Source organism: Puntigrus tetrazona, chromosome 20 (assembly GCF_018831695.1).
Source record: "Puntigrus tetrazona isolate hp1 chromosome 20, ASM1883169v1, whole genome shotgun sequence".
Classification (NCBI taxonomy): Eukaryota; Metazoa; Chordata; class Actinopteri; order Cypriniformes; family Cyprinidae; genus Puntigrus; species Puntigrus tetrazona.
Window position 1 is genome coordinate 22,954,287 of NC_056718.1, and position 15,434 is coordinate 22,969,720.

The window sequence follows — 15,434 nt, forward strand, 5'->3', positions numbered from 1 at the left end:
AGCGTGTGCAGAACGTCCTCTGCGGAAAGAGGAAAGTCAGAGCCTTAAATGCAACATAAACAGAAACAACACCATCACTCCTTTATTTACTTTACTTGTGATTATAATGGTGCAATGTTAGGAACTACCGCTATTAACTGGAACGGATTTATACACAAAAGGCTGAAATGATTTAAAATGCATGTTTTTTTGTGGTTGGTCACGGATATGCATCGCGTTGTTCCTTGTCAAAAGGTTTAGAAAACACTGAGAACTGAAAGTGCTACTATATTTCTTAAGATGTTTTGCATGGTTGTGGTTGATTTCAGCGTATTCTGTTGTTGATCGTGCTCTAGTCAAAAGGGCATGTTTGTCTATTTGTCATTTTCATTTAGTTGAAAAAACTTGTCTTGTTAAGACTACTTTACATTCTGCAATGACCAAGACAACAAAGCGTTTAAGTTGATTTAAGATTGTGTAAAGGAACTAAAAGTTATCACTGCTTTGGGTGGAATATACCTGCTGCTTAGTGTCAAAAACCACCACTAGGTGGTCCCATAAAACTATTTCAGTGGCGATCCTAACTTTTAACAAAATCCACCATCTTTATGCATGACCAAAAACAGCTCCTTTACATGGGAGAATTTTGTCTCATATATGAAGAAGCTTGCATAAATGATTCTGTAATTTCTCAGTGTATTATAGCTGCTATTTACACTAACCATTTCTATCTAAACTGCTATATAAATGAAGCCGATTTGCATCTGAAAGCATGAGACTGGGTCTCTGCTCACCTATTTTGGGCCTCTGTGGGTTCTGTTCATCAGGATCTTCCAGGAAAGCCGGCATGTAGTTATTCAGATCCGACTGCAGGCAGTGCACCAGGTATCTGCAGGAATACACATTATTCAGCGTCCATACATCCACCGTCAAGGGCCTAAAGGAACTTCCTGAAGAATCCCGCAGTAAATCTAAGACCTGGCTGCTTTGCAAACCGCACGACCCGCACAAAAGCGCAGTTGTTTCAGCTGGTCATTCCAGTGCTTAAAGGAAACGGAGGCGCTCCGACCACATTGTTTGTGCTGAAAACCGGCCCCGGGAACGTAACTCTCTCTCATACACCCAAATACAACTCAGCCAATACAAGACAGGGCCAGAACATTCCTTACATTCAGCACATCCTGCCGCCTGATAATGGTTACAGAAACACAGTATGACCTTATTTAACAAATCGCTTTTGTAATTGACCAATTGCAATTAACTTATGTAATGATCAATTACAATTAAATGGATTGTTTTCACTAGAATAAAACATTTCAACGTCATATTTGCTTTTTATTTACAGTAATTATTTTTAATACGTTTATTTTACAACAATTTATGACATTTTATATTTTACATACACAAATATATATATGTGTGTGTGTATATATATATATATATATGTGTTTGTGTATATATATATATATGTGTGTGTATATATATATATTTTTTTAATTAAATAAATTTAAATTTTAAATTACTTTTATTTATTGGATGCAATTAATCACGATTAATCATTGCTTTACAGGATGGCAGCTCACTTAATTTTGAAACATTTTAACACATGTTTTTTAGTGTAAATATTGACATGCATGCAAACACTCACTTAAAAGCCATCTGAACCAGGTGAGCGAGGACATCCTGGGCATCTAGCGTGATGCGACTCAGATCCTTGTCCTGCTTGATGAAGTTCAGCAGCTCTGAAGCGTTAGCCATCCAAAAGGCCAGAGCCCCGGCGATGTTCTTCTGTTTCTGTAATGCACAGAGACGGGCCGTTACATTCAGCTAAAGCAAAACCATCTGACGTACAAACAACAAGGAAAAGAGTTACAGCCATGAGAAGCACTGAGTAGCACTCCCGGGATAGACATGTGCCTCTGTCCAACCCTCCCGGCCTCCGACAACCAGTCACCGCGTCCAGACAGATTAGAAATCATTCACGTGTTAAGAGTTAGCTCAAGCTAGCCACGACTGACTGGGAGGTTGCGGTGACTGGTTGCTCTGGATCCCGCATCCCTGCAACACCAGAGAAGGGATACACACGGCCCCGAAGCGAACCGGACCTCTGTGTATACCTGCACACGTCTATCCCACGTGACGACGACAGCAACCCCCCCGCCCTGACCCTCCCGAATACGCCATACTGGCCACAGGACGCATCCATAAGAACAATGATGTTAACCACAGACATGGAAGTCAAATGAAAAGGAAATTAAAAGTTTCCAAACAAAGCAAAAGAACATGGGGTAGTCTCTCATCCACACTGAAGTGCAGTAAGCAGAGGTCAAAAATGGAAGATGCCACAATTAAAATGTTGCCGCAATCAGTTTTTTGTTTGTTCGTTTTTTTAGTATCACATGGTCCAGGTTGAGTCGTAATGAGGGGTTATGAACGATTGCGTCCAGCTGTAGGAGGAGGGATTACTTAGTTGGCTTGGGTTGTTTGCTTTCTGTTATGGGGGATAAAAGAGGCATGGAAGACGGAGCCAAGGCTACAGATAGAAGAGAGAGAGAGAGAGAGAGAGAGGGAGAGAGAGAGAAACAGGAAGAATGAGACGCCTCCCTAGCAGTGCGAACTCCTACCTGATCACCTTCAGCAATCTCCTGTAGAGATAGTAGGTGTGGGGGGAAGAGGGGGGAAGGGGACAGACATCCGACAGGACAGAGAGAGAGACTGTCAACAACAGCCATGGCATGGACAGAATACACAGGCATGTAAACACATAGACATACAAGCTCACACAGGACAGGTCACATCATCATCATCATCATCATCTCGTGCTCACTGTCACGCGGGACGTCCGAGTCATCTACAGCGGTTTCACTCGATTTTATAATTAATGCTGCAGTGTAAAGATACAGCTGTTTTTCTGTGCCGCAGAGCAGGATTTTTACAGGCCACTTTTTTTATTTAGCACCACATCAGCATATTAAAATTAATTCTGTAGGGTTGTGTGACTCTGAAGACCGAAGAAATGATGCAAAAAATTCAGCTATGCATTACTGTAATACATAACGATCATATAAATCATAAAGCAGTTCCGTTAAACTTGAATAGTATTACTGTTTACTGTATTTTTGATCAAATAATGCAGCCTTTGTAAGAACTCGAAACTAATTAAAAAAAAAGTTATTTTTAACAATAACAAAAGTGTAAAAAAAAAAACTTTGCGTCCATAATAATGACTAGTAATAACAAACAGCAAATTAAAGTTATTTCTGTTTTAAAATAAAACCGATTTTAAGACTACTAATGATAAGTCAGATAAACATTTCCATTGGAGTAGATATAAAGTTACTTCAAATAACAAAAAAACAATTATTCAAAATATCCTAATCTCTGGCTACCAAGCTTTAAATTAATTCCCTCTCTTTCTGAGATTATGCTTTTCGTTTTATAAGTGTAGGTCTTTAAACTTGTGAGGCTAAAGATAATCAACCTTTAAATGCGTTATGATACTAATGCTGTGTTTTTTTTTTTTGTTTGGTTGGTTTTTTTAAGAGCTATCCATTCATATAAGCACAGTCTGTTTTCTGCCTCTAAAGTCTTGTAACAGTTAGTCAGAAAATGGTAAATCTATTAAAAATCTATTTGCATTTGAACGTTGCTGTCCGACTATGAGATATACAGTTTAAACACCCGGGTGGGCCACTCAAAACCCACAGGCCCTGACCAAATAAGATAAATAAACAGACAGCATATGGACCTCATTTCTGAACTGTAAAGAGGCGTTCACGTAGTTATTTGTGGTGAGCAAATGATAGAAGTGAACGCAGGAGATCCAATGAGGCTGTTCGCAGTGATTTACAGTCGAGAAAAATGTGTTTTTATGCAAATGAGCAACAATTCTAGTCCATGTTAATGAGAGATTTCACTGTAGAATTTGTCTCTGCTCCTAATTTGTTCACGATTCACGCACTCATAATCAGTCTATTTTGCAAGAAGCGTTTGGAATCGGTACGATTTATTTTTTCGTTGAAGGAACTGAATACTTTTATTCAGCAGCGATGCATTAAACATTAAGCAAAAGACGTTTATAATGTCACAAAAGATTTTGAACTTTTCTATTGATCAAAGAATCTAAAAAAAAAAGAAAAAAACTAATGTCTTAAACACAAGTGCCATCAACATTGATAATAAAAACTGTTATTTAATATTTTCTGAAGGATTTCTAAAGGCTATATTACATTTTAAAACACTGTATTAGGAAACATACATTTTTAATTATATCTTATGCTTTCATTTATATTGTTTTATTGAATTTTTCTAACCTTGTTGAGAACAAGAAACTTTTCAAAAAATAAATAAAAAAATAAAAAAATAAATAAATCTTGCCGACCCCAAACCTTTAAACAGTAATGCATATATAAGCACTTCTCCTTTCAGAAGCAACAAGAAAATTTTGTACTGCAAGAGAAAAATGTTGTTCTAATTTTGTATGGCAATTTGGTAATAATCAGAAGTTGTTGAACCAAGCACTTCTGGGAAAATACGGTGCATGAATCAGGTTAAACAATGCACAGACACACACACACACACACACACACACACACACACACACATACAAACAAACACGGGGGAAACACTGAGCACTGAGTGCAGTAGTTTAAGCACTGTTGGCTGAGGCAATGACCCAAATCGATGAAAGCAGAGTGAAACGAGCTTTAACACTACAACTACAAAAGCATGTATAACGTAACTTCAGACAAATCTCTACATCAGCTACAGCGGCATGTCTGAAGTATAAACATTCTGGTTATAATATATTAAAATAACAACATCCACTGCAGGTAAACATTCTGATCAATAATTACTATCGAAAGATTATTCTAGTAACCCACCTGGATAACTCCTTCCATCATGCTCACCATCTTGTTGACAATGGCAATGACCTTGTGCGTTCGCTCGGAGGGGCTGATGTCGGGCCGGTACTGGCTGGACATGACGTAGCGGCAGGTCATGTACAGCACATAGGTGGGAGACAGCTTGAAGTGCACTGTTGAGCTGTTGGTGTAGTTAATGATGGCGGACAGGAAGGCATCCTCGGCTATAGAGAGAAGGGGGTTGGGAAGCAGAGAGAGATTTAATTAGGATGGACCGAGAAGGTCGGATGCAGATTTATTTTATCATTAAAAGTGCACATGCATGCACCCGAGCTGTAAACTCCACATAATATTACATGTGATATTATAACCAACAATAAAAAGCATGCCGAAACATCTGCTGTAGTATAATAGCTCTTTCCAATATAATTCATTTAAGTATGATGTTTGAAAAGCTGGTCAATCATATCAAATTTGAAAACTGAAATTAAAATATATATATATATATATATATATATATATATATATATATATTATATTTTTTTAGTGTATATGATTTATATTTATTATGTATATACATATACACATGCACGTATATATAAGAAAAGTATATTTATATATGAAAAATATTAATATATAATATATAAGAGAAGAATATAAATATAAACGTATATACTTGAAAAGGATTAAAAAAATATACTGTATGCGTTGTATACACATGGGAAAAACACAGTACGAATAAATGAAATTAATTGAGATTAACTGTTTAACAGCAATAAAAATAACATAAAACACATTTCATAATGCTGCATACCCATAATCACATGATAACACAAAACATGACTGTCACGACGTAGCACTCGTAACATAACATTTTTAAAAGTAAAAACATTTTGCGATGCTTTGAGCTAAATATGAAAACTGTAATAATCATATAGGAGGTGATTATCTGCTCTGGGTTGTGATATGAAAAAAAAGAAAAAAAAAAGGAAGACATTTCTGGCATCTGTCATAATACTCGCTTCTGCCACCTAATGGCACGGTGGGACAATTACATATTCTACCATAATTCATACTTTTATTCATACTCATATAGTTTCGACAAACAAAATGAGATAAATTCCAACAGAATTCATCTTGAACTGACTTGATGATGATGGTTTTCTAGCGGTCATCAATACTTTCCATCAATCTATCCACGAGGCAGCAAGCCATTCGTGATTTGTATAATTAGCTGTCTGTTTCGCTTTATAACCGGCAAAGCCAAAGAAAGAAACTACATCAACCAGGTCAAGTGGAAATAATATGTTGTGTCTGCAACAAAAGCAGATGACAAAACATGAAAAAAAAAAAAATGTTAAAAAGCTGCCGCACGCCGGGCAAATCGCATGACCCAGTTCAGATGAGACCACTGAAATTAAACCAGCACAGATCAATTGGTTTTGCTTAGCACATGGATGTGGTACTCACAGTTTTCCCTGAACTCGATGCTGGCCGGCAGAGTGAGTTCTGGGCCATCCTGGGACCTGCGGGGAAAGAATTGTTGCTCGATGAACCAGTTGAGATAGGACAAATTGACACCGCTGTCTACAGACGCCCACCGCTCCAGAGACCCCGCTCCTGTCCTGCCGTACAACATCCTGTCACAGATGCCAAACCGTGCCGTGCGCGTTTGAACGAGCTGTCTCATCTCCACTGGATTATTTATGACAAGAACGAAGCCAGGTGAGCGGCGGGGCTCAGGTGTCTCAGGTTCAGACAGAGGAAAAGGTGTTAGGTTACATATAGAGGACCTGTACGTGGCGCTGACTCCATAGAGACCCTCGCTGACGGCACAAAACCTGCTGCTTCTGAACAGAGAATGCATCTAACACGGCATTGATTTCTGTGCCATTAACTAAATAATTGTTTTGCACATTTTCTAATGTAGGAAAATGCACAGAACTCTGAATTAATTTTTTAGGAGCAAGAAAATAATAAATAAATAAAAATCACAATAATAAATGTAAGGCTAGTACTATTTACTTAAATTAGAACAAAAATTATATATTTTTTTTACTTTAATATTCAAATAAAAATACAAAAAATAAAAATGTAAAATATTTTATGTTATTTTAATAGTAGTAGTAATAATAATAATGATACAAATAATAAAATCATATATATAACCCATGATTAATAGCATCCAAAATTAGGTTTTTGTTTACAAAATATATACTGTGTGTACTGTGTATATGTATTATGTATAAAGAAACACGCATACATAATTACATGTATTTAAGTGAATATATTAATATAATTTATATCATATATAAATACATTTATTATTTAAATGCAACACATTTTTATTAAATATATAAATATATGTATATATAAATGCACACATAATAAATATATACTGTACACACATGTATATATTGTAAACAAAACACTTTATTATGGATGCAATTAATAGCGATTAATTGTTTGACACACACACACACACACACACACACACACACAGAAAAAATTCTCAGAACACTAAAGGCTGATGGGTCAAAAAAAGTTAAGACTTAACAAAAATCATGTATCGAACCAAAAAACAAATACAAATATAATCTTGTTTACTTTCTGAAGTGTATGGAATTAATGGCAATTAAACATTTGAAATTTTTGATGGCCTCAAATCTCATCATGTGTATGTCAAGAACTGACGTTTTTCAGAAAAAAAAAAAAACAATGATAATTAAACACACAAAGTCAGCACAATTCCTACCTTCCGTCATGTTTGTTAAAGTCCTGCTGTTCTCCTCTAATCATGGGTTTCACCAGGCCTCTTTCACTGTTTCCAGAGCGCTCCATCTCCAGCTTCCCTGAGCTCTGAAAGCACCAAATATCCCATCAGAGATCCATCACAGCACATACAAACACATGCACAGACGCAGGCAGATCTGGCACCTTGCTGGTAGGGAGAGCGGAGCCGCTGTGGATGTCTCCGTGAAGGTCAAAGGTCGTCTCCGGGACACTTCTGAGACACGGAGAAACACAAAAAAAAAAAAAAAGCAGGGAGGGGGTTATAATCATTTCAGCAGATGACAAGGAAGTAAACGGCGTCAGTGGCCAAACAAACAGACACACAATATAAACCACCTGCATACGCTCTAAAACACACAATTACATAAAACCTGAGCTGAATGGAAAGTCAAACAAAAGCAGCGGCCCACAGCCTCACGAACACCCGGATGCATTTGTGTGTGTTTATGAGCACCGGAGACAATCAATAACACGCTGGCATACTAACCAGGCTAAATGAATAAGCGCAACCCTAAAAAGCCTAAAGATACACCCGTGCAGTAGTTTGAACAAAATTACCCAAAAATGCTACCATGTTCAACAGCTGTTTCCAGCTCTTTGAGTTTAGAAATAGAGACTATATTCAGGTATCATCTACACTGCAGTACGTCCAAACATTTCCACATTCATTACATTTCCAGCTAGAAACATGGTGCAATATCCATTTTGGATAAACCAGTGAGTTAAATACTTTCCGAATGAAACGTACAGTAGATTTTGTGGAACCTGATGGACATAAACCAAAAGATATGATTATACTGATAATAAATTAAGCCTGGCATCATTGCCGAAACAGCTTCTCGTTACGTAACTGTAAACGGTACAAGTAATGAGTTTTGATTCTATTAAGCCACAAAAACAGCCAGCATTGTGATGCATTAATGCAACAAGTGACACTGGCGCCCACAAAACATGTCCTGCTCTGAATTCGTTTTTTTCTTTAACTTTCTCACTTTCTCTGACACGCAGATAACACAGCTGTCCTACTCCTATGGTTACAGACTCCTCTACTGCGCTATTAATGCTAAAGCAATCAAATCGGAATAATTTCAGGAAAAAAAATATGCTTTGCCATCACAAGAATAAATAACATTTAAAAATATAATTAACCAAAAAAGCCTTGATGATTGGATTTAAAAAAAAGTTATACCAGCCCCAAACTTTTGAAAAGTAGCATATATAGGATTTTGCTTTATGTAACTAAACATGCCATCTAGCCTTCATGTTTCCACATAACTAATCAGTAAAATCAGATATTACAGGGACTGAGCCCTTGTCTGATCCTCGCCGTCGGTAAGCGTCCATGTCCTGGAATGAGCAGCGCTGTAATCCAGCAGAACATCAGATTAGAGATTCTGCTTACCGCCACAAACACGTTCACAAAGACACATGTTTTTACATCAAATTGAGGCAGGAAATGAACCTAATTGAACCTAGACATTACGGGAAAAACGGCCTGAGATGAACGCAGATTTAATTACTGCACATTCACATGCGCCAACTAGATGCACATGGGATTACTTTGCATTAAAAATTTGTGCAAAAACAAAAAACTCAGAAACCCAAATCATGAAAAAGGAATTCAATTCTAGAAGAGCTTTATAAAACAGCTAAACGAGACAGCGCACACGTTCTAACAAAGTCATAATAAAAATAAGAATAAAATATTAAAATGAGGATGGGGTGGACTGTTCCGACGCCTTGAAATGAACACAATCAATAAACTGTACCATCTTTTTTCCGTATCCTGAGGCTATGCAAATGTTTTTTCCCACTTTTCACACAAACATAAACAGTCGTCTGTCTGTCATTATATTATATATATATAATATTACATATTAGGCCTATAATATAGTTTTACGTATTATAATTTGGGGATTTTTTTAAAAGAAATTTTAAAACTTTAATATTAATATTTATAAAGGATCGATTTCTTCACAAGTTACGATAAAGAAATGTGTAATGTTACAAAAAACATTTGTTTAAAAAAAAAATGCTATTCATTTGAACACTCATTCTATACGTTTTATAAGCATTTAGAAAAATGGGCACATGAGGTAATGTCCTCGTAAGTCATACCCATATCATTATACAAACTTGTGCCCTCAAGTGTCAAAAGCATGCACGCGTGCACACACACACACACACACACACACACACATTTACCAATTTATTTAAGTCCACTTAAAATAAATATTCTACAAGGACATAAATATTTCAGATGCAGTTAGATACATGTCAGCAATCATGGCATACAGTCACTACAATGTCCAGCCTGTTAAATGTTATGGATATAAATAACAGCGTCTCCTCCATATATGACGACTGCCCATAATAACAGACAAGGCACACACACACACACACAAACACAAACACATTAATTAAACACAGGAGGTTTCTGAACAACCCTAAATGTTTAATTAAAGCTCAAACAACATGTTACAAGTAGCATGTTATGATTAGATAAACAAAACGCACTGCTATAAATATCAAAAGCAAAGTTTACAGTAAACAAACAAGCTCAACAACTCTCCACAGACAACCGATAACTCCAGTGGAGCGTTTATGCTCTAAGAAACACGTGGAAAATGTGGATGGACTCACCAGGACAGCTCTACGCTCCTCTCTGATATGTTTAACAGCGGAGTACGGTAAAGTGTGTGTGTGTGTGTGTGTGTGTGTGTGTGTGTGTGTGTGGTGGGAGCGTCACTACACTCCACCCTTTCTCAAACACACGGTTTCTCTCTGAAACGACACTGGGACACTCCCCTCTCCAACCCACGCTGATCAGATTATAGAGTCTGTGGCCAGCATAACCTCGCGCTCACCCTCTCCCCGTCACTCACCCTGCCTCTTTTCCAATCTCTCGCACAGTAAAGGCTGCGTCTAACACTAAACATCTGACAGGACGGTCACTGCTGAGAAAATACACAAGAAAGCTGAGAAACTTCTGTTGCCATGGCAGCAGAGCATCCCATAACACAACTCGTGCTGGTCGTTCGGAGTTACACGCACACACACGAATCATAACGCAGGAACAAACGAACCAGAAAACCTCGAAATACCGCCATCTATAGGCTCCACAGGTTCAAAACATCACATCAGCAAAAGTTTTTTTTGGTTTTTAATACTTAAAAAAAGGTGACAACAATCATGCTTGCCTAACGTGTCCTTAAATGTAATATTGGAAAGTTAATCGTACAAATGATGATTCACCAATTCATTCCATTACCTGTAGAAGTCAGATGTGTTTTACACAATGTCAAACGATTAATCACGATTGATCGCATCCAAAATAAAAGTTTGTGTTTACATGATTAATGCATGTATGCGGTGTGTATTTATTAGGCATATATTAATAGAAACAGATGCATGTATACATTCAAGAAATGTTTACATACTAAATATAATCATACTATATTAAAAAAATCTGTATGTAAATAAATGTATATACACATGCAAATATGTAAAATATATATACTGTACACACACACGCACATATATTCACACATGTATATATGTGTGTATGTGTGTGAGTGTGTGTGTATATATGTGTGTGTGTGTGTATACACACACACACACACACACACACACACACACACACACATATATATATACACACATATACATACACACATATAAATATATATACACATATACATATATATACACATATACATATATATACACATATACATATACATATATATAGTTAAAATGCACTAATAATTTTTACAGTTAAACATGGCTGTTCAGCATGTTTTTGATTCAGATGTAGAAAATATAGTTTATTTTTGTTGTTGGCTGTATTAAGTATCCATTCACCTGTTCATTCTCATGCTCTCATCCTAGCTAAGATCCTTTTTTATAGATATTATGCATCTATGCATTTAGCTACTTCTTGTTAGTAGCTTTAAATAAAGCTAAGCTTTTTTTTTTTAAAAAGTGGCTTGGCAAGCTATAGTTTTCAAAGACGCTTCCCCATCACGGTGTCTAATGTTACACAGAACAACAGACGGTTCATTGTGCAGCGCTGCCACAGCTAGTCAATAAAGGATCGGACAATTGTATGAGTACATATCTTTCGAGGCACACTCAATGTGATTCTTATCAGATCATATTTGCTATTGAGTGAAGAAATGACTCACCCCGATTTGTGCCTGGCCTTCATCATGGGCCCTGGGTCTCTTTTGGACATGCTGTGGTCATAGCTGGGGTCTACGAATTTGAAGACGTGAGTGGCTCCGAACTGGACCGTCACGCCGCTGCGCAGAACCGTAGTGTCGGAGATCCTCTGTCCATCCACGAACGTCTCGGCGTCCAAACTGACAGGGGTCACGGTCACCAGCCCGTCCGCATGCATCAGGTCACAGTGGTGAGGCAGAATCCCAGGCCCAAACAGCTGCGGCGTGAAAAAATCGGGCGTTTTTACCCATTCGATGTTGCGAAGCGCTGTCATTTATGCTTTTTTCTTACCTGGATGTTACCATCTTCACTCCGGTCAGATCCGACCTCAGTCACGCTGTGCTGTAGTCGGTAAAGTTTGGGTTTATCCCGGGAGTCTGACCCATCTGCAGAGCAGCCACAGGGCAGTGAGACGCGCACATTTGCATTCGTCCGCGTTTCGCTCACGCAGAATTCAAAACAAAAGCATGTGCCCCTGAGCGTCACTTCTGTGCTTAAGGCCGTGTAATTAAGAACATGCAAAAATACGTGTTTCTAAATTTATCTAGTCAATGGGCTAACCAAACTACTGTGTAATTAGGCTGTTTTCGCTCCTGAACTTAAAGACGCAACTCCTCCGAGGGGGTTTTCCAGGGTTGTGCAGTATACTAATTAAAGCACTGCCACTAAAAATACACCACTGTTCAAAAAAAAAATTAAAAAAATAATAATATTCTATTTAGCAACAACACATTAAAAAGATCAAAAGAGACAGCTTTAATATTATAAAAGAATGAAAGAGGTTAAATGTAATTATTTTTACATGTCCAAAAAAAAAAAATAAAATAAAAAAAAAATCACGGTTGCCACAAAAAATTTTTAAATAAATAAAGTACTTTTTAGAAAATACTTAAAAAAAAATAAAATAAAAAAATAAAAAATAAACAAAAATACAAAAGTAATATAATACAGTATTTCTGTTTGTATTTTTGATCAAACATATGTAGCTTTGCTTCTTTCAAAAACATTAAAAAGGAAAAAAATACTCTTACTGTCTCCAAACTAGTTAAGTCTACTAGTTGACCCTCATGACACATTCTTACTGATAATCTTTAAGTACATTCAATGAATACGGTGCAAATGTATTTTTTTCTATTATGGGAAAAAGAAACTTGATCAGAATTCTGGAAACTTGCTAAAAAAACGATGAACTTTTCTGAGAAATCCTTGGTTATAAATGATGATGGGACGGTTAGGTTTGTATTATAATTCTTAGATTAGTGAGATGACTGGCAATTAGGAGTTGTAAGCAAAATGCAAAGCATGAACAGTGAGAGAGGGAAATACGTCTTAAAACATGAGGAAGTTTTTTTTGTTTGTTTGATTTTACAATGTAACCAGGAACGTGCATTAAAGAAGTAAATAGAGTTCATTTTGACTTTTAGGCAAGGATTTCTTACCATAAATACATTGTAAATAATACCATAACACTTACATAAGAGTTTAAGTGGTTCAATGCTGGGAACTTTGTACCGACACAAGGAACAATGTGCTATAAAACTAAATGCTTCACCAGATAATACCACATCCATCTCATCCTGTGCCAACAATTTGGCTACATTACCGCGCACATTGCTTTTAGTTCACAAAAAAGCTAATAGGTCAGTTTTAATTTTGCAGAAGTGTTTTATGGTTTCTGTTTCTGAGTGAGTGAGTGAGTGAGTGAGTGAGTGAGTGAGTGAGTGAGTGAGTGAGTGAGTGAGTGTGTGTGTGTGTGTGTGTGTGTGTGTGTGTGTGTGTGTGTGTGTGTGAGAGAGAGGGAGGTAGAGCTGGGGGAGGGAGGGTGGGAGGTGCAGGCTGGTTTGTGTTACCTTCATGATGGCGGTAGTAGTAGGCATAGTGACTCCCTCGCCCTAGGACGGGACGCATGCACAGGAGCCAGGAGCAGACAGAACGGCGGGACACACACCGACACACGCCAACAACACGCCAGACAGAGAGATACACAGAGAGGAAACGCCAAAGAGTACCAAACGCAGCAAGAAAGAGAAAAAAGCGCCATGAGCAAGTGGTCAGTCTGTCAGCGGACACACACTCCAGAGAGGAGTGAATATGTCAATCAAATCTCAATTTCCCCAGACTCAGAACCCTCATGACCAATTCTACCCCATATCTACACCGGTCAACAGCACGTCGCATCATGACAAATATCGAAAAATATTTGATTTGATTTGGTATGACTCGTATATTTGTTAATTTCCAAAAATATATAATACAGTACATATAATTTATATTATTTTTAATTCATTTATTATAAACACAATATAATGTAATATAAAATAATGAAAAAATGTATGATTATCTAAAAAAATTAATGAGTATTTGAATTGTTTTAAAAATAGCATTTAAATAATGTAATGTAATATAATACTAAAACTATATATATATATATATATATATATATATATATATATATATATATATATATATATATATATATATATATATATATATATATATAAACAAAATATATATATATATATATATATATATATATATAAACAAATATATATATATATATATATATATAAACAAATATATATATATATATATATATATATATATATACAAATATATAGCATATATATATATATTATATATTAGTATTATAAAAATATATATATATATATATATAAGTATAATATATATATATATATATATAATATAAAATATATATACATATATATATATAATACAATATATATATATATATATATATATATATATATATATATATATATATATATTAGTTTTAGTATTATATTACATTACATTATTTAATTGAATAATATGAAAGTATAATATAATATATATTATATAATATAAAATATATACAATTATATATACAATATATATATATATATATATATATATATATATATATATATATATATATATATATTAGTTTTAGTATTATATTACATTACATTATTTAATTGCTATTTTAAAACGATTCAAATACTTATGTCTCTACACAGTACAAACATACATATACATATCTATTTTTTTATATACCAACAGTACAATAGAGATAAAGATAAATTACAATTTGCAGACTAGTAAACTTTCAGAAGTGATGTAAAGCTTTAATGCTTTTATTGTGGACGGCCTTTAGTTTTTGTCTTTGCAATGCGACGTGGGTTGCCTACAGTATAGATACGGTGTCGTTACACATCAGGAGAGTTCCTGCAGTTAATAAGCATTGATTATAAACGCAGTGACAGGGTTAGTCGTGGCCGTAGCAGAGGGAGGAACGGTACGCAAGCAGCAGTTAGACTGAGAGACAGCATTAGTGAGGGTCAGATCTAGATGATGTGAAGTTTCAACTCTAAAAAAAAAAAAAAAAACAACTCGACTGAAACTAAGGTACATTTTAAGGGACTCTACAGCGGTCCAGACACTGAGCTCATTTGTTGGCCATAGCTCTACTCATGCGTGAATGTCAGCGGGCAATCGGTGAGCCGCTCTTCACAGCCGTCACATCAGTGCAACTGAAACTCTAGTGCAGGTTTAGATCAACACGACTGATCCAGG

General features: G+C 36.0%; 1 protein-coding gene across 22 annotated transcripts in view; it reads right to left on the minus strand.

Annotated features, from left to right (window-relative positions):
- Positions 1 to 15,434, minus strand: part of afdna (afadin, adherens junction formation factor a) — a 102,075-nt gene that overhangs the window by 36,623 nt on the left and 50,018 nt on the right. For 14 of the 22 annotated variants that reach the window (XM_043220611.1, XM_043220622.1, XM_043220621.1 and 11 more), the window contains exons 9-19: positions 13,712 to 13,753; positions 12,153 to 12,247; positions 11,825 to 12,078; positions 7,782 to 7,851; positions 7,600 to 7,703; positions 6,315 to 6,370; positions 4,863 to 5,068; positions 2,604 to 2,624; positions 1,628 to 1,773; positions 774 to 868; positions 1 to 19 (exon numbers count right to left, since the gene is read on the minus strand). The exon at positions 1 to 19 is cut by the window's left edge and continues 247 nt beyond it. In XM_043220611.1, the coding sequence (XP_043076546.1) occupies positions 1 to 19; positions 774 to 868; positions 1,628 to 1,773; positions 2,604 to 2,624; positions 4,863 to 5,068; positions 6,315 to 6,370; positions 7,600 to 7,703; positions 7,782 to 7,851; positions 11,825 to 12,078; positions 12,153 to 12,247; positions 13,712 to 13,753 (1,108 nt within the window). The remainder of the gene's footprint in view (positions 20 to 773; positions 869 to 1,627; positions 1,774 to 2,603; positions 2,625 to 4,862; positions 5,069 to 6,314; positions 6,371 to 7,599; positions 7,704 to 7,781; positions 7,852 to 11,824; positions 12,079 to 12,152; positions 12,248 to 13,711; positions 13,754 to 15,434) is intronic. The other 8 variants (XM_043220632.1, XM_043220630.1, XM_043220614.1 and 5 more) reach the window with 3 other exon arrangements.